This window comes from Microcaecilia unicolor, chromosome 2 (assembly GCF_901765095.1).
Source record: "Microcaecilia unicolor chromosome 2, aMicUni1.1, whole genome shotgun sequence".
NCBI lineage: Eukaryota > Metazoa > Chordata > Amphibia > Gymnophiona > Siphonopidae > Microcaecilia > Microcaecilia unicolor.
In genome coordinates this window covers 443,980,182-444,006,803 of record NC_044032.1, presented here as the reverse complement: position 1 = coordinate 444,006,803, position 26,622 = coordinate 443,980,182, and the positions used below count along the sequence as shown (strand labels likewise).

General features: G+C 42.6%; 1 protein-coding gene across 1 annotated transcript; it reads left to right on the top strand.

Moving 5' to 3' along the window:
- Positions 1–25,320, top strand: LOC115462128 (kazal-type serine protease inhibitor domain-containing protein 1-like). The gene is made up of 4 exons (XM_030192167.1): positions 1–403; positions 12,273–12,433; positions 22,352–22,499; positions 25,205–25,320. Exons 1-4 carry the CDS (start codon positions 1–3, stop codon positions 25,318–25,320), a joined length of 828 nt encoding a protein of 275 aa, XP_030048027.1.
- The last annotated feature ends 1,302 nt before the right edge of the window (positions 25,321–26,622 follow it).

Here is a 26,622-nt window from a genome sequence, read left to right as displayed (position 1 = left end):
ATGCACCTGAAGGGATGGAAACATCAGCTGCCAGGGACAAATGAGTGCCCTGTTTGCCAGGAAGAGCTGTGCCCCTCTGTGCCTCCATCATGCCCTGCTGGCAAGGTCCGGGAGCATTGTGGCTGCTGCTGGGAGTGTGCAGTCAGGGAGGGTCAGCCCTGTGACCTACATCCAGAAAGACACTTCTATGGACAGTGTGGAGATGGGCTAGAGTGCGTGGTGCAAGAAGAGGAAAACATAAGCTATGGCAAGACCCCCGAGCCCCTGTGTGTCTGCAGCAGCCGTCAGGCAGTCTGCGGCACGGACCGGAAAACCTACAGGAATAGCTGCCAGCTCCAAGAGGCTGCCAACCGTGGGAGAAAACGGAACCTTGCCATTGCCCACATGGGACCCTGCAAAAAAGGTAAAGTGTTACTGAGTCACAGAGTTGGTTATGTTGATAAAGGTACACTGAATCCAGTTTTACAAGTTCTACCTGGATAAAGGCTGGGGCTAGAGCTGTTGCAGAGGCAGTGTTTGTGGCCACTGGGATAACTGGCGATGGTAAATAGAACATCTCAACCATCAAAAAACAGCAATATTTATAGGTGGAATTCAGGCTATGCATGCACTGGATTTTGATGGGAATTGCGGTTTGTGAACTACTGTTGTCACTGAGAGGTGGCACGTAGAGATGGGCAGCCCAAAATTTTTGTCATTTCAAAAATATATATTCTGGAGCAAATGTTAAAGAGTACGCACTCCCCCGGATTCTAAATATGGCACCTAAACTTGGGCGTGCTGCCGAGATGTGCATGCAAATTAATTGGCAAATGAGCTCTTAGCCACCAATAACTGGGTGCCAGTAACCAATTATTGGTATTGATTGGCACTTGTAATTTTTCCTTGTCCCTCTCTTATATTGTGGACTGATAGGATAGAAATAACATTTATTTATTTATTTAGATTTTGCTCATACCTTTTTCAGTAGTAGCTCAAGGTGAGTTACATTCAGGTACTCTGGATATTTCTCTCTCCCAGGAGGGCTCACAATCTAAGTTTGTACCTGAGGCAATAGAGGGTTAAGTGAATTGCCCAAGATCACAAGGAGCAGCAGTGGGACTTGAACCAGCCACTTCTGGATTGCAAAACCGCAGGGAGGAGCACTTACTGCCACCTGTTGAGGTGGCGGTAAGGGCTCACACGCTAACCCAGCGGTAACCAGCCAGCATGCGGCGCTGCCTAATTACTGCCGGGTAACCCCCTGTAGAAATATTTTTCGAATATTTCCACTAGCACCAGAAATGCCGTGTGCTGGGGGTGGAACAACTGTCCGGGGCCCACGTTAGGTTGGCGATGTTTCATCTTGCGGTGGGCTTACCACTGCTTTGTAAAAGGGCCCCAAAGCTAGGCGTGGGAATTGGTACAGCACACTATTCTATACAGGGTGCACGCTCTCTATAGAATAGCGCTTGGCACCGATTCTTTTCAGGGCCCATTTTGAGCGCTATTTATAGAATTCCCCCTACTATATATAAAGAGGGCACACTTTTTTAAAACAGTGCGCTTCATGGGGTATATTCTCTAAGTAATGCCTAAAAATCAGTGCTGAAGTTTAACACGCTTAGCGCAATTCTATAAAGAGTATGCTTAGTCATAAACTGCGCCAAACGGTAGTTGCCTCCGATTAGGTCTGCTATGAGCAGGCCTAAATTCCAGCATCTACAGTTAGGTGCAGCTTGGCCATATTCTATATGAAGACGCATCACTTTTGGGAACACCCCCAGAAACGCCCCCTTCCATGCCCCCAAATATGTATGCACGTTAGGATTTACACGCAGATATGTGTGTAAATTCTAATTATTGCCAATTAGTGCTGATAATTGGCCATCACCCAGTTATCAGCACTGATTGGCACTGTTACTCAATTAAGTTGTGTGCGTTAAATTGGGTGCACACCCAATTTGATGCACATAACTCATAGTGCCATGTATAGAATCTGGCCCTATGTCTGTACATGTGAGAACCATTGCACATGTACGCATTATTGGGACAAAGTGCGCAGTGGCGTTCTGAGGGGCACTGACACCCATGGGCGGATCGCCGATGCGCCCGCCCCCCGGGTGCAGCGCGCCCCCCCCCCGTGCAGCGTGCCCCCCTCGGCGAAGAGACACCCCCTCATCCCGGTGAAAGAACCCCCCCCTGGGTGCACGCTGCTGGGGGGGGGGGGTGCCGCGTGCCGGTCAGCGTCGTTCGTTTCCATGCTCCCTCTGCCCTGTAACAGGTTACTTCCTGTTCCGGGGCAGAGGGAGCATGGAAATGAACGATGCTGACCGGCGCGTGGCATCCCCCCCAGCGGCGTGCACCTGGGTGGACCGCCCCCACCCCTTGGTACGCCACTGAAAGTGCGTATTCTTTAGGAAGAGAGCATCTTCTTTATACATAAAGGGCAGTTCTATAAAGGGAAAGCGAAATGGGACTTGATATACTGCCTTTCTGAGGTATTTTGCAAGTACATTCAAAGTGGTGTACATATATTCAGGTACTTATTTTGTAGCAGGGGCAATGGAGGCTTAAGTGACTTGCCCAGAGTCACAAGGAGCTGCAGTGGGAATTGAACTCAGTTCCCCAGGATCAAAGTCCACTGCACTAACCACTAGGCTACTCCTCCAACTGTAATTTGGGCACTGACCCCCAGATTCTATATAGCTAGACTAAAATTGCATGTGCAAATCTGGTCGTATTATTTAACAAGCCAATCAGTGCTGATGATTGCCACTTAACAATTATTGATACTAATTAGCTTTAATTAGAATTTATGTGCACAACACATTAAGTGTATTGTATAAAGTGGTGAGTGTAAATTCTAATGTATTCTGCCAAAGGGGGTGTGGCCATGGGCATGGAATGGGTGGGTCGTGGGCATTCTGAAAATTTATGCTTAGGGTTATGTATACAACTGCTCCACACCTAACTTAGGTGACGGTGTTTACACCAAGTTTTACTTGGCGTAAATGGACACGCCTAGAGTTAGGTGCAGGCATGGCTGCAAGGTGTATTCTATAAACCCGCTAGGTGTATTCTATAAACCACTCCTAACTCTAGGCATCGTTTACAGACTACGCCTAGGCAGAAGTTTTATGGTGCCAATTTTTCAGGCGCCATATATAGAATCTAGACCGCTAAATTCAAATCTGGCTAGTATATGGGGGTGGAGTCAGCACATGCAGTTAAGTGGTGATAATCAGCACTTAACCACCTAAGTTTAGCGGTCAAATCAGTTCTCATAAAAGCCAGTTCTATCTTTATGATGTGTCGCTTATACGGTTAAGTGTTGAATATCGCAGTTAACCACATAAGAAGCAGCTGGCCATATAAACCTGGATATTCTATGCCAGTGCCCAGACATAGCCTGGCATTGAATATCTGGGAATAATGCCTTCAGTGGCTTAAAAAAAAAAAAAAAACACTCACCTTCACTGGTTGAATATCAGCCCCATTATTATCAGTTGTTGGAGTCCAGGAGTTGCCTAATGGTTAGTACCCTGGGCTGAGAATCTGGGGAAATGGGTTCAATTCCCACTGCAGCTACTTGTGACCCTGGGCAAGTCACTTAACCCTCCATTCCCCCAGCATAAAAACTGAACACCCTGTTTACTAAGCCATGCTGTAGGCATGCTAGCATTTTTAGCATGCACTATTGTTAGAGACACCCATGTATTCTTATTGGTGACTCTAGCATTAGCGTTACAATTTTTAGCACATGCTAAAAATGCTAGTGCACCTTAGTAAACGGCCCTTAGATTGTGAGCCTTTAGGGAAAGAGAAAGCACCTGCATATAATACATGTAAATCATTTTGGCTGTACCACAGAAAGGCAGTATATCAAACCCATAACCCTTTACCCATTTAAATAGTGCTGCAAGGTGGAGGGAGCACTGTAACATCTGTAATAGACAGTCCCTGTTCTGTGGAGCTTACAGTCTACAGTCTAGTCACTTAACCCTCCATTGCCCAGTTAGTGCAGTGGGTTGAGATCCTGTGGAACCAGGTTCAATTCCCACTGCAGCTGTTTGTGACCCTAGGCAAATCACTTAACCATCCATTGCCCCAAGTACAAACAACCATAGATTGTGAGCCCAGTAGGGATAGAAAAGTATCTGCTTTGACTGTATGTACAGAAAGGTAGTATTATATCAAGTACAGAATAAACATAATGTGCACCCCTTCAGGTTTCTCCTCTTCCCCATTTTCCTTCTCTAGGTCCATTTTTCTCTCCATACCAGGCTTTCCTCCACCCCTCTCCTCTTTACCTCCAGATTCTTCTACTCCTTCTCCTCTTCCTCCTCCTTCCTGCCTCCACAAATTCATTGCTGTACTACCGGTAGCTTTATAGGCAAATGGATCTCATGCTGACAACAGGTAATCCTGGCATATAATTACCAGTATGTCCATAAGTACAAAAGTTTGGAAATTAGAACTGAAAAGCTAAAAGAAAATTATTCTTCTTGTCTTCCCACTTAGATGATTCTCTGAATTTGTTTATCTACATTAACATAGATGCATGAAATGGCACTTTTGTTAACTGCTCAGATAAAGAAGCTTTCAGGCCCCGATGCTCAACACTCCAGCGCTGTTCCAAATAGCGCCATAAAAATACCGCCAGTAGAGCGCAGAAGAACAATGCCCTAATGCTCAGTGCTAATGAGATGCAAATGTTGAGATGCAAATATAGGCACGCTCATAGAGTTGAGCATTTTGAAGTTCGGCGGGAGGATTGTGCTTGATACATGCGCATAAGAGTTCCGCAGTAAGCTCGGCACCCGTGCCCATGTGCCCAGTAAAACCTGAACGTGAAGCACACGTTGACGTCTGTTTTCTGTGCCTAAATACAAGCGTTTTTATTTTATTTTTTTTGTATGGACGCTTTAAATGTAGACGAGGAAACAGACAATATATGCTTTCGCTTGGGTCTGCTGTTTCTCATAAGGGCTTGCAGAGGCTTCCTTCTGCTTCCAAAAGCAATCAAAACCAGCAGATTTTGCAGAAAGGTTCATGAGAGAAGCATGAGAATCATGAGAAATCCTCTCTTCCAACAGCCTAATGCCTGCTCCGACCTGGTGTTATTTTTTGCAGTGGTAAGGCAGTTTTGTTTTGGGCGCTCTTTTCTGGGCATTGGGGAGGAATACAACCTCATTAACATTAGCATGACTGCATTAGCATGCTACTTGCGTTGTTCGTCTGCGCACTCATTTGTTCCCACGCTCTGGGCCTCTGAACGTTCTGTGGATGCTAGTACAGCGCTAATGGCCTCTAGCGCCCGCGTTTACTTTTGAGCATGGGGCCTCAGTGTTAGCTTTTGAAAATGTGGCCTTTTAATTGCTCCCAGCTTCTTCCAGTTTACAATCATCCCACCCACAGAGTGACAGTGTAACAATTTGCATTAAAGTTCCAACAAAAAGAACAAATGCTCCCCCCTCACCCTCTAACCCCCTGCAGATTCCTCCCTGTCCCTGACCTCCTAGTCTTTTCTATTTGTTCAGCAGGTGCCTTTGTTTGCTGGAGGTGAGGTCTGAGTGAATGTGTATGTGTGTGTGTGTGTGGGGGGGGGGGGGGGGGGGGAGGAAGTAAGGAGATTCTAACCTTGGACAACATATCAGAACTACAGAAACCTGCTGCAGGCAAGTTGTCACTTGTTCACCTTATCTCCCTCCTCCTTAAGTGCTACCTTTCTCCCCTTCGTCTCCCCCCAGTGAGTCCAACTTGTAGACCAGTGGTTCTCAACCCAGTCCTCGGGACATACCCAGCCAGTCAGGTTTTCAGGATCCCCACAATGAATATGCATGAGATAGGTTTGCATATAATGGATGCACTGCATGCAAATTTGTGTCATGCATATTCATTGTAGGGATCCCGAAAACCGGACTTGCTAGCTTTGTCCCTGGAACTGGGTTGAGAACCCCTGCTCTAGAACCACCTTTTCACTCCTTGCCTTTCCCACATGCAGACACCTGGAACAGTTTTTGAAGGGTTTTTTTTTTTTTTCATGGGCAGCCTGTGGAAATCCCTATGAAAATTTCCTCCATAATGAATAACACTCTGAAGGAGAATCAGAGAGTTAATTATTATAATGTGGATCCTGACATGAGTGGATAAAGCTAGAGATAAAGTAGGGCTTGTGATATTGCTATCGGGAGGGAGAATAGGCAAATGACATAGGTCTTGTTCTTACAGTAAGATTTCATGCTCTGTTTCCATGACAGCATCAATGAAAGATGTTTTTAGAACAGAGACAAAATGGGACTAGCCTGGTTAGGTCATGCATAGGGACCTGGATTTGATTTTCATGTCAGGTCTTCTGTCTCCTGGGTCAGCTGGTGTTGAAAATGCTGCAGATGCAGCATTCTCGGTCCTTGTGAGGATCCCTAGTGGCTGCATTCAGAAGCCCTGTAATGTAGGCCCAGCCCAGGACCATCTCTGAGTTGACTGATCGGGGTGAGTTGGAAGGGAATATAGAATAGGAGAAAATGGCTGCTAATGAAGATTTATGGCACTGGTTTGAAATGAGCAGGATATTGAAAGTAGCAGGAGGAAATTGACAGCAAAAATTATGTAGCCCACCTCCTCAGTTTTCCTCTTAGACCGGTGGTTCACTTCAGATCTAAGTCCCATGGACTTTACCTATATTCTGGTTGGGAGGGGGGAGAGATTCTCCACTTAAAGATCCAAGGTTTATGACTTGAAGTGAGCTACAACTGAAAAAAGCAGGAGCTAAATCCTCCATCCCTTCATTTGGACCTCAGTTTCTTTTTGGTTTCTTGCTCTGGTCTGCATGACTTCGTAAGGACCTTTTGGTACCTGTTGCTACAAATGGTTGGATCTCTCTTCTCAACTCTTTTTCACTTCTCCTTCTCTGGACTTCAGGCTAAAGTATCAGTTGGACAGGTTAATGAGGTTACCTTCTCCTAATGGGAGTTCTCCATGGACAAAGCAGGATGAGTCGCAAGGAGGTGTGTAAAGGGGCAGAATGTGGAGGTGCTGGTATGAGTCTGGGACCCTATGCAGCCCGCCGTAGTGCTGGGGGAGGTTGAAGTTGCAAGGGAATGGGTGACCAAGGAATGGAGAACATGAGAAGGAAAGAGGACAGGCAGCTGTGCTGTGATAACATCTTGAAAACTTTATGTGGCTCAACTGAGCCAAGGTCCCCCAAGAAATAATAGCAAACTTTTGCATCAATGCATCAACATGGTAAAAGGAACAATATAATGAACAACATCAACAGTGGCAAACATTTGAACTAGGGTAGTGGTTCGAACATTAGATGGTGGTTAGTAGTAGAGTTCTAGCACAGAGACTGGAACAGTGTCCCATGAGAATGGAGTCATAGCAAGATCGCTAATAGTCACAAAACTCTCCTACCCACAAAAGGTAACCCTTGAAATTGCCCCATTACTGCTAAAATCTACTCCCTGCAATTGCCCCCCCCCACCGCAAAAATCTATCCCCCTGCAACTGCCCTACCAACTCACAATCTGTTCCACCAAAATACCTTCAGTCATGGCCCTACCACCGTGTAAACTACCACCACCCACAAAAACTATCCCATGCAACTGACCCATGCATTAACCTGAAAAATGCCCCAACCTCCAAAACACCATCTGCAAACTGTCCAACCATGCAAACTGCCCTACCCCCCCCAAGAACTACTCTCTGAAATTGCCTAACCATCCTACAAAGTGTCCTATCCTCCAATGCTTCTCCCCTACAACTGCCCTGCCACCTTGCAAACTGTTCTACCCCTTAAAACAATCCCTACAACTACCCTACCACCTGGCAAGGTTTCACCACCCCCAAAGTCATACCATACAACTACCCCACTATCCTGAAAATTGTTGCAATATGCCAAACTGCCCCACCCTCAAAGCTACATCCCAGCAACTGCCCTACCACCTTGTAAACTGTCCTCACCCTGAAAAGCTTCTCCCTACAACTGCCCCACCATACTGCAAACCATTCCAACCCCCCAAATCTATCCCTCACAAATGCCCTACCACCTCGCAAAATGCACCATCTCTAAAAATTATCCCGTAATGGCTCTACGACCTCTTAAACAGCCCCACCCCCAAAACCTACCCCTGCAACTCCTCCTACTCTCCACAAATTGCCTCACCCCCAAAACTACCCCTGCAATTTCCCCATCACCTTGTGAACTGTCCGCATCTCACAATCTTTCCCCCCACAACTGCCCCCACACATAGGGATTACAAATAATTCTTAGCTGTTTTTTGGATATATATTTCATTTTCTTTGCTGTTATTTCTACTATTAAACTTTTTGGCTGAATTGCACTGCTTTCCTTTTTGTTACTATGTGTATTGCCAACTAATATCTGTTCCCATGGCAGGGCTAGATTAAGGCATTGACAAACTGAGGACATTCCTAGGGTCTGACATTTAGGGGAGCCCTGTCCAATGTGCTCAAAACTCAGGAGATTAGGAGGGGCAACTATCTTTTCCCCCATCCAGGATTTTACTGATTTTTACATTCATGTCCAGAAGTTAGAAGGATGGCTTACATGTTGAGATGTTTTTCAGAGTTTACAAACTCTATCTGCAAATCTCTAATCCTCCCTCCTGTATAAAAGTGTGAGTTAAATCCAGATTTATTTGAGCCTGCCTTCCCTGTATTCATGGAAATTAAGCTTCTAGATGTTTATCAAGATTCATGTTTATCAGTAGACAAACAGGTACAGTTACTGGTGAAAAAAGGTTTATGATCAATTATGCAAGTGTTGATATATAAGATCTTAAGTCTACAATATATGCAGTTGGTAATACAAGCAGTGATTCTTGATACTCTAGATTCCTGTAATATTGTTTTACTTGGAATACTAGATAACCAAATTTCCTTTCTGTAAGTTTTACAGAATGTGACTGCAAAAATGATTTGGGGGGGGGGGGGGGTCTCAAAGTGGGATAGTAATCCCCTTATTTGATGGACTACATTGGCTCCCAATTAAGTCAAGATTGGAATTTAAGTTGATATATGGGTGATTGTGTTATATGGTGGTATTCTCCATCATGGAGCATGTATACTACAATTGTCTTTATCCCAGGCACCTATTTAACTTAAACACAATGCAGTAGCAGGGTAATTATCAAATCAGGAAACTTTCATGAATTTTTACCATACTCTCAACATATTTTCATACATTTTCAAATAGCTACTATAAGGATCATCAGAATTCACAGCATCAACGTTACTATCCGAGTCTCCAAAAACAATGATGTGGAAATCTTCATCAATCCATCATTTTTAATGTTTTTGATGATTTAGCTTATCCACTTTTTAATACACCCCTCAATTAAGTGATACTAGTGATATTAACAAAGTTTTGAACATTTTTTGGACTGTCTTTAAAGAAAAACTAACAACATTTATTACATAGCCAATTGAGGAGTATATTAAAAAGTGATTTGATAATTACTCTGCTGATGCTTTGTGTTTAAGTTAAAAAGTTTGGGATAAAAACTATTGTAGTATATATGTCCCTGCACAGTTAAATACTTGGTCCTTTCTATTGGATCCATCATGGAGCATGACATCTGAAGATCAGAATAAAGTCCAGCTGCCCCCTGTTAATGCTTTTAGATTGAAAATTTGGATAAAGACATCCCTAGAGAGTATTGGTCCTCAGTGTTGGAATTATCTTCCTCTGTTTTTACAATCTCAGACAAATGACATATGATTCCAGCATATTTTGAAAATTCAGCTTTTTAGAAAATATTTTAATGTGTAGTTAAAGAAATTTGATGTATTTGTATTAGAATTGAATTAGAACATGATTGTTTGGGTCTGTGTTAATGAGAACTGTATTAGAAGTTAGGATTGTATAAATAGGATTGTATTAGAATCTGCCTTGAGCCAATTACTCTTTGATTAAGCAGACTGTAAATGTGCTACTACATTAAATTAAATTGAAATTAAAAATTAAACTAGCAGCGGAGGCTGTGGGTAAGATCCAGTCAAGGGGAACACTGTGGGGGCAGAGTAACAGAAGGCTGCTCTAATCAAAATGACTGTGGATAGGATGCAGCTAATGAGAATGCTGTGGGGGTGCAGCACTGGAAGGTGCTCTAGTCATAGAAAGGGAGACGATGAGCCCTGTGCTGTAGAAATTAAGGTGTCCTTTTACTAAGGTGTACTAACAGATTTAGCGCATGCTAACAATTAGTGCTTTCTAAATTATAAGATGCCCATAGGAATATAATGAGCGTCTTAAAACAAGAAAAGCCAGAGCTCACAAAATAACCTCCAGATATAGAAGTGATCTAACTGACACATCTGGTGTATACATGAATTACTAACAAATAATGGGGAGGCGGAAGAGAAAGCTATTGCTGCACAAGAAGAGGTGTGTTAAGATTGTTCTTGGATCAGAAGGAATACTCCAATTCCCCCCCCCCCCCCCTTCCCTAACAAAATCCTCAACCTTACTTTATGTTTTATCCCATGCATGTTTGAATTCCGTTACCGTGGAGAGGAAAACGGTAACGGAATTCAAACATGCGTGGGATAAACCTAAAGGAATCCTGTTCCGAGGGAATGGATCCTCAGAAGCTTAGCCGAGATTGGGTGGCAGAGCCGGTGGTGGGAGGCGGGGCTGGTTGGGAGGCGGGGATAGTGCTGGGCAGACTTATACGGTCTGTGCCCTGAAAATGACAGATACAAATCAAGGTAAGGTATACACAAAAAGTAGCACATATGAGTTTATCTTGTTGGGCAGACTGGATGGACCGTGCAGGTCTTTTTCTGCCGTCATCTACTATGTTACTATGTTATCATTTAGCGCACGCTAATCATTAGTATGTGCTAAATCTGTTAGCACACTTTAGTAGAAGGACCCCTTAATTTCTACAGCACAGGGCTCATCGCCTCCCTTTCTATGACTAGAGCACCTTCCAGTGCTGCACGCTAATCATTAGTGTGCACTAAATCCATTAGTGCACCTTAGTGAAAGGACCCCTAAGTATGTCATAGGAGATGGAAGAGAAATGAAACCAGTCTCCAAATGGGAAAAGGAATTCCAACAGCTGTAGCTTACAAATACTGATTCACAGTAACATGGCAACTATGGATCTGCACCTTTCAAATAGACCTCCCTCTCCATTCCTCTCCTGATCACAGACACACAAAGAAACAACACAAATATTACTGTGTTGCGGTGTATTACATTATTATTATTTTCAAATGTAAATCACTTGAACGATATTTTGTATTATTGCTATATGGAGAACTTTCGGATGTTTGTACGTTTCTCTTACTAATAAAAATATTTTTTAAAAAACCAAAAAACAACACAAATATACATACATACACACTAATATGCACCCTTGTGTACAGACACCTTCATACAAGCATGCATATACAAATAAACCCACTGTATATGAACACGTGCATATATCCGAACACTCACAGACATACACAAAGAGGAATCCACACACACAAAGATAGAAATACACACACACTCATACAAGACATGCACTCACACTCGCACAAACACACACATGCACATGCAGAGGATTTGAAAAGAATTTCATGAGCCATACTGTGCATGCTTTCCCCAGTTGTTTAAAATGTAAAATCACTTAATGCTTGACAAACAGTAGTATATTAAATGAATATATTACATTACAAATTTCATTATCCTTCTTTTCTTTTCCTATTTTATTCTCATTCACTTTCTAACCTCTGTTTTCTTCTGTCCCACTCTTATAAATAGTAAAGTTCTTTTAGCACTCCCAGCCAGGACTAAAGAAATAATATTTATATATATATATTTTTAAATGTTAACCTGCACTATCTTACAGTAATTCTTAAGTTGCATGCATATATTACTGTGATCAGGGACAGTGGAAGACTTTTTGAGAGGGCTATTCAAATTAACTTCCACCTTTGCTCCTCCCCAGAATTCCCCAGCTGCTGTTGACATGTGAGGCAAAATTTTGGTCAGACCATGGTCCCTGTCCACTGCTTGTGCTTTTGATTGTAAGATGTTGAGTCCTATGCTGTCTTCCTGTTTCAGCTGGATGTGTTACATGTTAGCAGTCTCCCCCAAAGCAGCATGCTTTTAATGCTGCCTGCATTAATTTGTCCTCTTCCTCTGTCTGTCTCTAACTGTTATGGAGATGAGAATTCATGCCGGAAAGTGCTGAGACTGTGTGCATGGGGTGGAAGGAGAACTCTGTGGTAGAAGATGCTGGTGTCATGTTCCTTTCTGTTGTGTTTTGCAGCTCCTGTCATTGTTTCCCCACCTCAGGATATCATAACTCTGGAAGGACATGACATCATTTTTGGCTGTGAAGTTTCCTCCTATCCAGTAGCATTTCTGAAATGGAGGAAAGAAGGAGACAGCGGCTTCTTACCAGGAGATGATTCTCATATTGCTATTCAGGTACAGACTAATGGTCTGTGTTGCACCCCTTCACTTCCACATTTCATCTTTTTCTTCCCCTCCTAGCTGGGATAACTGCACAGACACAGAGGTTCCTTGTCCTGCAGCGTTGATCTGTAATAACCAGCAGAGGGCACAGTGGCTGTGGCAATGACACAGACTTGATTTTATCCTCGTCTATCCTTTCCCACTGTTTGCTTCTAGCTCTGCCAATCCTATTTCTCAACTATAACCTCTTCCTCTGTTACCCCATCTCTTCCAGCACTATTTCCCTGTGGAGAACACATCATCTGTAACAGGTTTTGATGTATGAACACGTCTTATTTTATTTGATGAATCAAAGAAGGTGATCCAAGACTGGAACATTTTCACATTATCTCCGAGCTTGTTACAAGCTTGGGATTCTTAACCCACAAACCCAAACATAACAAGGCGAAAAGTCTATTCCCTGAAGGAAAGTCAGGTGCCTTGTTACATCAAAATCTAACATTTACTGGGATTGTGTCATGGGGGATTTGAACTCTTTTCATCCAGTACAAAAAGCTGCCAGTGTCTCAAGGCTTGTAGAATCCCAGTAGAAGCAGCACTTGTGCTGCCAGATGGACATGTAGGATATTTAGTAACTTGGTTCATTACTACCATGGTATCTGCAAAACTAACCCATTTGGAGACATTGCTCCCAAGATAATCCATAATAGTCCATAATATCCAAATAAAGAGAGGTGTGCCTTTCGCTCCAACATCATGATGAGTTGATGACAGTGTGGCATTTATTGCTCTAATGCATTTTAAAATCATTGTCATGCTGGCTTCCTCATTTTCTTCTTCAGCTGGGATAGAAAACTTACATTTTTTTAAAACTCTTCAATGGACATAGGGTTGTCAACTGGTTTACTCCATTACATGCAAATCATGCAAGGATTTGTAGTTCTAACTATCCTATTGCATTCTCTAAGAAAAGCAAGACTACAAGTCCCTGCATGCAATGGGGTAAACCCAAAACCGGATCAACCCTGTCATGTGAATCTTGATCTAGTTGGCAACCTTAAGTGGATAGTGAACTTGATAAATAATAACACTTAAGTAATTTATGCTACGTCTGTCTGTTTGCTTGCTTGATTTTTTTTTTAAAATAAAGGAAAATTATCATACATAAATTTTACAGGAGGAAAGAGTAGTTCAACATACACCTTGTATTCTTAATTGTAAAAGAATAAACTAGCCAAAGGATAAAGACAATTTAAAAACCTGTATAGAATGGCAAGTAGGGATGGGAAGCCAGAACTTTTTCATTTCATGTGGTTTCCCATGTCGTTTCTAGGAATGTTGGTTTTATTCATTTTTGTTTGCCCATTTTGTTGTTGTGGGAACGAAGTGATGGAGTGCAAGTTCTTTTGAAATAGTGCACACTATTTGCAAAGACGGTACAGTCTTTCATAAAGAGTGCACACTTGAACAGCGATTCATGCATGCACGATAGCTCATGGTCACTCTCCAGTCATCAGGTGCTGATAGGTTACAGATTACTAATAATCTATTAGATTTCTTTCAGAACTCTGAGGTGAACACCGTTGGGTTCTGGTGATTTGTTACTGATTAGTTTGTCAATTTTCTTTCTTATGTCTTCTAGAGTTATAGATATTTTCATTAGTATTTCCAAATCATCACCATAAAAGAAGGTTTTCAATCTGGCTTTGACCCCAATGTACTCCTCAGTACAGACCAGGCAAAGAATTAATTTAATATTACTATTTCTGATATTAATTTATCCTCCATGAGTACTCCTTTTACCCCTTGGCAGTGGGATTGCTATGCTTCAGGGTCTTTATGTAGGGGAGAGGGAGACACCTTATGGTGTGGGGATTTTGATAGAATAACTAGATAGATTATCACAGATTCTGCGGCTGCAGTCACTGACTGTGCACGTGAGCAGGTAGAGGTCACAGTTGTTAATGCTGTGAATGTGTGGTCGGATGCGCTGTTAACTGGAGTGGGGGAAGTTGATCTTGAATGTGATCTTGCTTCATGCATATTACTATCAGGCTTATTTTCGAAAGAGAAGGGCGCCCGTCTTTCGACACATATCGGGAGATGGGCGTCTTTCTCTCAGGGTTGCCCAAATCGGCATAATCGAAAGCCGATTTTGGGCGTCCTCAACTGCTTTCCGTCGCGGGGACAACCAAAGTTCACGGGGAGGGGGGGGGGGGGGGGGGGGGTCAGAAGCGTAGTGTAGGCGGGACTGGGGCGTGCTTAAGAGATGGGCGTCCTCGGCTGATAATGGAAAAAAGAAGGGCTTCCCTGACGAGCACTTGGCCGACTTTACTTGGTCCATTTATTTTTATGACCAAGCTTCAAAAAGGTGCCCGAACTGACCAGATGACCACCGGAGGGAATCGGGGGTGACCTCCCCTTACTCCCCCAGTGGTCACCAACCCCCTCCCACCCTAAAAAAAACTTTTAAAATATTTTTTGCCAGCCTGTATGCCAGCCTCAAATGTCATACCCAGCTCCATGACAGCAGTATGCAGGTCCCTGGAGCAGTTTTAGTGGGTGCAGTGCACTTCAGGCAGGCAAACCCAGACCCATACCCCCCTACCTGTTACATTTGTGGTGGTAAATGTGAGCCCTTCAAAACCCACCAGAAACCCACTGTACCCACATCTAGTTGCCCCCCTTCACCCGTAAGGGCTATGGTAGTGGTGTACAGTTGTGGGGAGTGGGGTTTGGGGGGCTTAGCACCCAAGGTAAGGGAGCTATGCACCTGGGAGCAATTTGTGAAGTCCACTGCAGTGCCCCTTAGGGTGCCCAGTTGGTGTCCTGGCATGTCAGTGGGACCAGTTCACTACGACTGCTGGCTCCTCCCATGACCAAATGGCTGGGATGTGGTCGTTTCTGAGATGGGTGTCCTTGGTTTCCATTATGGCCGAAAATCGGGGACGACCATCTCTAAGGACGACCATCTCTAAGATCGACATAAATTTTGCGATTTGGGCGTCCACGACCGTATTATCGAAATGAAAGATGGACGCCCATCTTGTTTCGATAATATGGGTTTCCCCGCCCCTTCACCAGGAGTTCTTGCGAGGACGTCCTCAGGAAAACTTGGGCGCCCCTTTCGATTATACCACTCCATGCGTTTCAAAATAGAGTAGATTTTGATAAATGTATTAGAAATCTTAAAATTATTATTTTTTTCAAATAAAGTAGAAGAGTATATAGATCGCTCCAGAGTACGGAACAAATCTAAATGGATCTTGCCCGGTCCTTTAGATCAAGCAATTGCTATTTTTAAACATTTAGTGTTGAAAGATTTAGCAAATTTTTATGGAGAGCTATATTTAGTTTTGGATAGTTTTTTTTTATTAACATTTATGCACAAATGTGAGCATGCACACCTCCTGGAAAGCAGACTTCCTAGCAGGAGTGTCCTGAACTGGAAACCTGCCCTGTACGTTACACTCCCATATGTGCTACCACCCTACCCACTTTGTCTCAGCCACGCAAGGGAAGACAATGGACAGGGTGCAACTTTGGCATCCCCACCTCTGTTGCACCCTGAGCAACTGCACTGGCCGTACATACTTTGCTATGACCCTGCTATCCAAGGAAACTGCTAGTCCGAGATTTTAGAAACAACAGGCCCTTGTTGCAGTATTAAACTTCAAGGTTAACCTACTTCATGTGAAAGTAAAAGAATCCCTTGTCTGACAGTTGAAACCCAATTTAGCCATCTGATGAATCCTCCTTCCTAAATCAGCTCTGTATGCAGCTAGTTTTCATCAGTTCTTCTTACCACCCCCTCCCTCCCTCCGGGATTTGATTTTCCCTTTTCTTCGCTTTCAGACATGGCTGAGTTATTTCCCACCTGATTGGATGATAACCCCTTCTGTGTTATTTTGCTCCTGATTGACTAAGAACCATGTCTGTATTATTTCTCTCACGATTGGGATGATGATCACTTCTGTGTTACCTCACTCCTTATTGCATTAATTAGCAGGGGATAGAACTAAACAGTATACATTCGTTTCTGATTGGATGTTGTCTGGCTTCTGACCAGGAAACAGTCTAAACTTCAAGAGATTAAGGGGCCAATGCAGAAAACTACTGCCTTCTTTACCACAAGATGTTCACATTTGTTAACTGGCATAGAATGCTAACCTGTGCAGTACAGTATACATGCAAAGCACCTCATTATTAAGCAAATTGAATAATGCAGCTTGCATTAAACTCCACCGGCTGTGTTATTCATGGAAAAATAACAGCAGCTCAAAACCGGGATTATTTTTCCTGCCTGGGGCATTGGGTTTCTAATATATGTCCCAATGCTCTTGGGAACCATCTTAAATTTCACATTTCCCATTTATTTAATATGCCACCAATAATAATATAATATAGTAATATGTTTAATCTCGGGGGAAAGTGAAGTGACATGAAAGGATATCTAATTTACAATACCATGGGACATGCTGAGGCGTCCTGCGGTAATTGTGCCATGTGCGTGCGCTACCCACGTAGGGGGCGTGTCTGAAGGCAGAGAGTGGGTGCATCTATGCAAATTGGATAGTGCATTGGCATTGCCATGCGCTCACCGATTAACGTAGGATTAGCATGTGAGTCCCTACCGCCTACAAAATAGATGGCAGTAGCTCATGCGCTAATGGGAAAATTAGCATGTGGCCTTAATGGAAAAACCTGGAAATCAGCTATTTTCTTGCTGTAGTTAAAATGACCTTACCGCATGGGAAAGACCCTTGTGACGCATGCTAAGGTCACTTTTTGCTCAGTAACGTTCCCCCTAAATGAAAGGAAGGAAGACAAGTGTTAGAGGAGGTACCAAAGTCATTGAAGGTAATAGTGTACTTTGAAGAAGGGGATGAAGAACAGAAGAAATTCTCAAATATTTCAAGAAAGGAGTTGAGGGAAGGCAGAAGGATGGAAACATTGGAAGTAGGGGAGAACATAGAACTGACAAGAATTTTCAATGCAGGAGATTCCCCAGAGGTCCTACACATAAGAAGAAAGGGAGACAGCTGAAAAGTTAGAGAGGAAACAGAGCAACAAAGACCAGCACAACAAAATAAAGGATCCTGGTGGACAGAAGCAGCACAAACTTGTGTATGCACTAACAAGGCATCTGAGCCCTATTCCCAAATACCTGCTTAGCTTACATTGCATGCATTTGCATGAGAGCTGCACACTGGAGCGGAGCATGGGTGCAATTTAGGCAAGGCTCCCACTTACATACAACTTACATAATACTGTAAATTATGATCATCTCTGCTGCACTTAGGCACTCACATTTAAACCAACTCTATGGCTGGTGTAACTGCAGATGCTTAAATCTTAGATGCACTGGTGCTAGTTAATGTTACATAATATACGTATTGTCATACTGGGACAGACCGAAGCTCTATCAAGCCCAGTTTCCTGTTTCCAACAGTGGCCAGTTCAGGTCACAAGTACCTAGCAAGATCCCAGAACAGTAAAACGGATTTTATGCTGCTTATCCTAGAATATGCAGTGGATTTTCCCAAATCCATCTTAATAATGGGTTATGGACTTTTCTTTCAGGAAATTATTCAAACCTTTTCTTTTTCCAATTTTACTTTTTTAAGAGAACACACACAAAAAAAACTTTACAGATCCATTTATAACGGCAAATATCAGAACAGCTACCAAGCATCTGTGTAGTCTATTAGTATCCCATTCTGTAAAACAACAGACCATATTACCATCCCTCCCTTCCCTTCCAAATAATCCCCACCCCCCAGAATTAAATCATTAAGAGGAATCAGGACTAGCAGACCATTTTTTATAAGAGTGCCAAGTCTGGTGATACTTCACAATAATCCATTGCATCTCACTGTTAACTTAGACATCAGGTGGATATAATCCAATTTGCGAAGAATCATCTGAGGACCAGAGAGTGTCAGCTGCTTCCATGCCGCAGCAAGGATAAGCTTGCTGGCCACCAAAATGTGAGTAACCAACCGGTGGACAGGCTCCTTCACTGCCGCTGGTTTAAAATGAAGAAGACAATGATCCATTCGCATAGGATAAGACACCTTAGTCACACTGTAAATAAGCTTCAAAACCATAGTCCAGAACTTTTGAGCATGAGGGCAAGACCACCAGATATGAAACATATCCCCAATCTGACCACATATGCACAAGTACTGAGCCGATCCCAATTGAAACATCTTGGCCAGATGCAGGGGTGTAAAATACCAGCAATAAAGAATTTTATACCAATTTTTTACCAACCCACTAGATAGATACTTTAAGCAAAGACTTAAACACCCTCTCCTTTGAGACACCCAATGCCCGCTCCCAGAAGGCGTTCCTGGTGACCTAGCCAAAAACCTCCACCCCTCTCGCCATGCTGTAATGATCAGTTGCCACTCTAGAGTTCCCTTATCCATTGTCAGAAGGTGTGAATGGAGTGCCTTATTGCCAGCAGTGCTGCTGAATGGCAGATAACACTGATTAGTGGCACTTCACATTGCATTGAGCTTCAAAAGGTCTTTCTTTTTAAAAAGAGGGGCTGATGCTCAAAAGTCCCAGTTAAAAACTGTGTCTGTTTAGATCCACGGTAGAAGTTACTGATTTTGAAACAGTGATTGATGCTCAAAGGACATTGCATGCAAATGAGATTCACGTAAATTTAGCAAGCAGCTCGGTAGGGAAAGCACTTAGCACTTGCGCAGAAGTCTCTTGGTAAGTGTCCATGTTCTGCGCAAACTGAGGAATCCTGCTGCTGTACTCTGTCCATTCCCCTGCATTACGAGATGGCTCCATTCTCCGTTGTCCCCACATCTCCTTTCCCCTGCAGTGCTCTGATGCTGGCTCCACCTTTCTCCTGCAGTTTACTTGCCTTCCCTCAGGTTGCCCTCCCCCCAATGATTTCACTTGGGAATCTCCTCCTTGCTGAAAGCCCCCCCCCAGCTGACATCATAGTGGCTTTCCCCCAGCCAATTAGCTGTCTGCTTGTTTCTCCACCCCCCAGCTGACATCATAGGGGCTTTCCCCCATATGATTGTCTGTCTTCTCCTAAGATGTCAGGCTGGGATGGGGTGGAGAAACAAGCAGACACCCAGTCAGCTGGGGGAAGCCCCTTTGATGTCATCCGGTACTTTCAGCAAGGAGGAGATTCCCAAGTGCAATCATGGGGGCAGCCTGAGAGAAAGAAGGCAAGTAAGCTGCAGGAGGAAGGTGCAGGAGCCAGCATCAGAGCAATTTGCTATTGAAAAAAAATCTCCTCCTTGCTGAAAGCACCCCCCCCCCCCCCTCAAGCTTATTTCTCTGCCTCTCTAAGCTGTTCTCTGCTCTCGGGCAAGTTTTGCTATTGAAAAATGCAAGCAGAGTGATTCTCCCAGAAATCTCCCTCACACAACGACAGCTCCAGACCTCACAGAAAATTTTGCACGTTAAAGGTAGACACTGCTTTCTATGCATCACTCAGAAGTAGCTGTACATTGCTCATAATGCTGATTTTAATACTAATCAGCTCGTTGTAATAGGGATGCAGAACCCCTTTGTGAATTACTTGCTAAATAACATATAAGCTAAACTGGATAGAACCAGTCAAAATCGGAAGTTCCTAGGATGGTAAGCTTTGTGCATCGGCCCCAGAGAGTGAATGGTGGCCTTCAAGGGGGCCTTTCCTGCATCTGGGGAAGGGAGAGGTGGTTCTTCAGTCAATCTCTGGAGGACGTAATTTTGTGTTAGGCGGGTGGAAGAGATTCCCTGTACTAAACAAACAGCCTTTACACTTTGGGCTGGTTAGCATGGGGAATGTGGAGAGCAATTCTAAAAGACCAGTTAGAAGGCAGTTTTATGGGTGCCTGGTTGGAGCATATTCTATACAGGGAAGTAGATTTCTACTTTCCTTTATAGAATACTAGTGTAACCCTGTATGTATATTAGACATAGAGTTGATGTCTAAATGCTGAAACCTAGATTCCAGAACTATGCGTATCAGAGTAAAGGAGTGGCCTAGTGGTTAGAGCACTGGTCTTGCAATCCAGAAGTAGCCAGTTCAAATCCTGCTGCTGCTCCTTGTGATCTTGGGCAAGTCACTTAATCCTCCATTGCCTCAGGTACAAACTTAGATTGTGAGCCCTCCTGGGACAGAGAAATATCCAGTGTACCTGAATGTAACTCACCTTCAGCTACTACTGAACAAGGTGTGAGCAAAATCTAAATTAAATGAATTCAGTAAATGGTGCCCAAATTTGGGTGCCAAAAAAAATTATTACTGAGTGCAATTCTATAAACAGTGTACTGAGGTGGGCGCCATTTATAGAATAATGTATTTCACCAAGATCCATGCCGCATTATGGGCATGAGGTTTTATGCCACCTGATAACTCTTCATGCCTAAATTAGGCGTGGATCTCCTGTATTCTATAATACTGCACGCATCTGTAGTGAGTGCCTCTGACCCAACTACGCCCTTCCCAGGCATGTTCCCAAATTTCCTTGTGCAATTTTGAGCGCCATTTATAGAATTTGGGGGATAAATTACAGTATTCTGTAAGTTAAGCATGTAAATATTGGCCTCGCCCATGCTCTGCCCATGGATATGCCCACCTGCAAACTACACACTCTCATTTAGGCAACTTTTTATAGAATAGAGTGTAGATGGAATCTTGGCATTTAGGTATATATGTGCACACGTACCCGCAAATATGATGGTAGCCTGGTTATTTACGCACATTCCTTGTGCCTATATCTTGGTGCCGTCTTTATAGAATTAGACCTTTAGGAGCCGTTTTACTGCACTTGTGGCAGTGGCCGTTTTTGCCATGCGCCAGGGCCTCCTTTTACCGCAGAGGATAAGAGGGCTGAACAAAGAAACGGCTGTGCAGTAAATTCTGCGTGGCCATTTCAGGGGGGAGCACTTACCGCCGTCCCTTCAGGTGGTGGTAAGGGCTCCCGCATTAACCCTGCGGTAACTGGGCAGTGCACACCGCTGCCTGATTACTACCGGATAACCCTCTGAGGAAATATTTTTTAAATATTTCCGCTAGCGCCAGAAATGGGGCGCGCTGGGGATGGAACTACCGCCGGCACCCACATTGGGTCAGCGGTAGTTTCAGGTTGCCGCGCAACAACCCTTTAGTAAAAGGGCCCCTTATTGTGGCCTTTTTTCATCATATGCATGCTGTGTGTAGCATATATAACAATAATATGAGAGACATTTAACCTGGTGACTATATTCTGCAGGAATATTTTCTTGTTTCTGAGTGAATTTTCTTTGGATGCTCTTTTGAACTGGTTTTCATAATTGCATAGATCTTATGAGGGCTACTGACCATTAAAAAGGTTAAATTATTGGAGAGTTATGCTTTGGGACAATATTATTTCATGAACCTTCAAAACTGTTCACTTCTGTTTGTACAGTTTTTTTTTAAATAATATGAAACATGTACTTGTAACCCCCTTTTCACTCTTGCAGAGGTACACCTTGTTGCTCAAGGCTGCTGTAAAAAGAGTCTTTCATGCAAAATTAGACTTTGGAAATAACATCGTTCCTCTTAGAGAACCCCATAATTCAGTTCTTGTCAGCTGGATATTAAGACTTCTCCCTTTCCCTCTGCAAATCATGAGCTTTTTGAATTTTTGTATATACCTCCACTGCAAGATGTGTAAATGTATGAGACTGTGCAGAATCTGCAACACAAACAGTGCCATATTACAGATAAGCACAGGCTTTATTTTAGTCTAAGATCTTTGTGCTATCATTTGGTCATAATATTGCATATTGTGTTGACATTATAATGTAGCATACTATGCCATACTACACTGCCTTGTGTGAATTTCTTCAGAAAGGCAGTAAATAAAAAATAAATATCCCGGTTCCCATGTTTTTCTTCTTTTCAGTAGAACTGTTTTATTTATTTATTTTCCCTTCCAGGCTCGTGGAGGACCACAGCGCTACACAATCACTGGCTGGCTTCAAATCCAGGAGATTCAGAAACAGGATGAAGGCCTGTACACCTGTTATTCTCGTAATGAGTTTGGGCAGGCCTCAGCCTCTGCTCGGCTCTGGGTTGTCCCTCCAGGTGAGGTCTCACTTAATATAACATCATTATCATTATTATTTATGCACTACATAGTTTTCCCATCATTAAACCACTCCGATGGAAGCACTTTACAGTTCATCTTTGAATGTAGTATCCTAAAATGACTTTAGGATCAGGAGGAGTAACACGTTTGCTCATGTATTCTTTCAGTTTCTCCTGGCTTAATTATTTACTAGCACTAGGGGGCGCCAGAAGGAAAAGCTTGTAAAATATAGTTTCTTCCATCTGCCTGGCTTTCCACTGGTAAGAATCTTTCCTCTATTCAGATTTCCGTTCTGGAATCTTTAGGTTTTTGGGTTTTTTTTCACAATGGCTATAATGTATCTAACCTCCCCCCTCCCCCCCCCCCACCCCTCGTTTCTTCCATGGAATTTCTCAAACTCATATTAGTTCACACTGCTTGATTTCTACAAATCATGTTATTTTGGGAGATTTTAATATACTCTAGGCTAACACTCCAGCTACCTTTACTACTGATGCATTGGCTCTTGTTTGGGGGCTTGACCTTTGCCAGATGATTTCTGGCACCACACATGTTAAAGGCCGTACTCTGGATGCATTATTAGTTTTGCATTCCGGGTTCTGGATGTTATAGTTTTTTTATTCCCAATTACTTCCCTCGACTGATCATTTAGTTGTGATGTTTTGGTTGGCAATTCCAGCACTGTTCAATTTATTTTAGGGCCCTTTCTCAGCTGACTCCAGAACATGTTTCAAAGATGTTTTCCTTAGCTGACTACTGCCCTATCCGCCACTTATGACACCTTACACCAGGTCAGATCAAATCTAAAAACATAATACAATAAAATATAATATCAAATCAATCAGTTAAAAACATTCAGATTAAATATGGTTTAACTCTTCACTTTTGCTTTTCAAGCACTGGTTAAGACATACTGAATCTCACTGGTGTACCAGTTTTCTAATAACGTTATGGTGTTCCACACTTCGTTATCTACTCCTGAATCTATTGTATCTTCTTCTTCTATTTCTATATTCTCCTGGTACATCTTTATCTGATTCTGTGTTGTCTCCTGATAGACTCTTTTCTGAATGTATTATACATAGCTTTATCTAAAGCTTGAGGGGCTCTGAAATCAGCTAGTGCTCCTCATGACCCTATTTTCCTTCTGGGTGTTTAAAACATCACTCTTTGTCTTTTGTTTCAATGAGGATTACTAAGTAGTGGGGTGGTTCCTGATATCTGGAAGCAAAGTTTTATATGCCCAAAACTGAAAACTCTGCATGGGTGGGGGGTCTTAGGGCCTGCAGACTTTCATCCAATTTCCAATTTACTTTTCAAGTCTAAGCTTGCTGAGTTACTTGTATTGGAGCAGCTGGAGAAGTTTCTGGATTGTACTGATGTTTGACATCCTTTTCAGATGGGATTTTGAAAGGCCTGGGTCTTCCTGCCTGGAGTGCACTGCACTAGTTAAATGCCACTGAATATCAGTGGATAGCCCCACACAAGGGATTTTACTGACCAGGAGCCTCTCCTGCCTAGTTATATCGCTTCAAAAATTGACCCATATACACTTGTTATAAAGTGTCATCTGTATACACTACACCAGGCTTGTCCAACCTTTTTCTGGTGGGGGGCTACATATTATACTTTTTAACAGTTGGAGGGCCAAAACACGCACCGTTGTATTTTGCTGCATGTTTTGTCAAATAGTGGGAAATACAACGGTGCATTGTGCCTTTCCCACCCTTCACCCAGTCTCTCTGTCATGTTCTCCCCCCCCCCCTCCCACACTCCCCAAGTCTTCACCCAATCTCTTTACCCTCAACTTGGCTTCAGCTGCATAAGAAATAGCGAGATTTCTGTTTTCCTGCTGCAACTCAGCTCCCTGCAAGCTTGATCCATGCAGTGCTGGAAGTTTGGGTTGGTCTCACAGTCTTGTGAGACTTGAAACTGCAAGACCAACCCAAACTTCCAGCACCACATGGCTCCAGCTTACAAAGAGCTGAGTTCCATCAAGGAAGCAGGAATCCCACTGTAAGCATCACAAAAGTTGCCGAGCTTCTGAGGGCTAGAAAAAAAAGCATTTTGTGGGCCACATTCTGGCCCATGGGCCATAGGTTGAACAAGCCTGCACTGCACTGAATAATGACAGTGCAATAATTTATCCATTTGTGCACTAAGAAACATATAAAATCCTATATGGTCTCAGCAATGAGTGCTCTTTACAAAATTATCTCACATTGGGATTACTGTTATAAAGCAAGATTACTGTGTTTGCACTGATGCAGAGTAGCTTTTATTTATGAAGCATTGAGGTGCTGTTTTGATGTTTAGCCACAAATCAATGATGATTTATAACAGATGAAATTTAAAATACATGAGAGACAAAGTGAAAGATATTAAGGAGGTCTTATACTAAAGATTAGCTCAAGTTATTTGCAACAGGGCCCATTGGAATAAAATGGGACCTGCTGCAGATAACTCGAGCTAACCTTTAGCAAAAGACCCCCTAAGTTAAGAGAGTGGTTTACCAGAGGAGTGATCCAGATCAATCTAACTGAAGAAAATGAGATATAAACAAGAAGTATTTCTGGTTTCATGGCTTTACATTCTAGCACGTAGGCTACAGCAGCACTGTAATTCTAATTGTACTCAGAAACGTGGTTAAATGCTAATGGCTAACCCTTCACAGGCCTAGTTTCCTTTCCTTTCTTCACAGATTCTCCATTAGCTGTGTATGTTCAGACCCACGATGTTGGAATCTTTGATGCTGAGGATGATGAAGAGGATGTACTGGAGGAAGGTTCTACAGATTTTGAACCAAAGCAGAAATAGAGAAAGATTTACATGCGACAAAACTTTATTTCAGATGCTGACTTATACATTTATACTCATCTCTGCTTTCTGTGTCTGTGATGGACAAAATAGAAGTTTCAACCCCAATGACTTTTCCAAACTGTTCTGCCTAGTTCTTGGCTTCCATCCTTATTCAGAGCTCTTCCAAAAACTACTAGTAACTTCAAATCATCATCTTAAACTTGTTACATTCTGGGAAGAATAGCTGCTTATCAACAAAGATCACCTACCCACCAACCAAGTAATTAACAAACATGAATCAACTGATCCAATAAGTTATTTGCCAAACACTGCATCAGCCAATCAATCAGCACATCAAAATCTATAGCTCACCAACTTATCAATCAACCATCTACATTCAAGAAGACAATTGGCCAACTATCCAAAAGAATCCAAAAAAATCCAATAGCCAATCTGTTCATTAGAATACATACCAGTGAACTAACCAGTGCACCCGCTTTGATCTTTTTTACTCAGTCCTGCTGTTGTACATTTTTATTTTGTAAATTCAAGAGCTCAATTATTTTTTGATATTTGTAAAAGAAATTCTTTGAGAATCTGGAAACTCTCATTTCTCTCTTCTCTGGTTCTCGTTCTACTTGTTCTTTTTTTCTGGCCCCAGCTTAGAATGTGGTGGATTGAGAGCTGAGGTTGGCTAGTTTGGAGTCTGGTCATAAATGGGAGCATGAAAGAGAATAAGAGATGGTTAACTGGGCTGCAACGTTTCCTAATTCAGCGTTTTGTAAATTAAGAGTATTGCTTTTTACTAAGGAAGGGCATGGGTACTTTCAGCTATGTTAATACATCTAAAAGCCTAAAACTGCAATTTTTTGTGTGGAAAGTGTCTCGTCTCATTTGTTTTTCTCTCTAGAGACTCTCTGGCTTATGTAATAAGCATTCAAAGGGCAATGCATTTTCTTTTCTGCTCAACCTGTTTAAAGTATGTTACCATTTAGTTTAGTTTATTTATGTTCACAACTTATATATTGCCTACACCTACCTACACAGGTATATGTTGGGTGTTTTAACATTTTTGTTACATAGCAAATGATGGCTGTATCTAGCAGGCTTCATCACATATTCTTGGAGAAGGGACATATGTTATTGGTGAACTCAGATTTTATTCACTTTGAATATTTAGAGCTTATTATTATTATTTGAATGTAGTTTATACTTATATGTATTTTTTTTGTATGTGATGACACAGATTTTCATTGATGTTTTAACACAGATTGGGGTGGACTCACCACTGGGATAATAGGTCAGTACCCAAGAGCAGTA

Coding starts and splice junctions, on each gene's coding strand:
- LOC115462128 (XM_030192167.1), top strand. CDS start 1: ATGCACCTGAAGGGATGGAAACATCAGCTGCCAGGGACAAATGAGTGC. Junction 12,434..22,351: donor ATTCTCATATTGCTATTCAG/GTACAGACTAAT, acceptor TTTCCCTTCCAG/GCTCGTGGAGGACCACAGCG. Junction 22,500..25,204: donor GCTCTGGGTTGTCCCTCCAG/GTGAGGTCTCAC, acceptor CTTTCTTCACAG/ATTCTCCATTAGCTGTGTAT.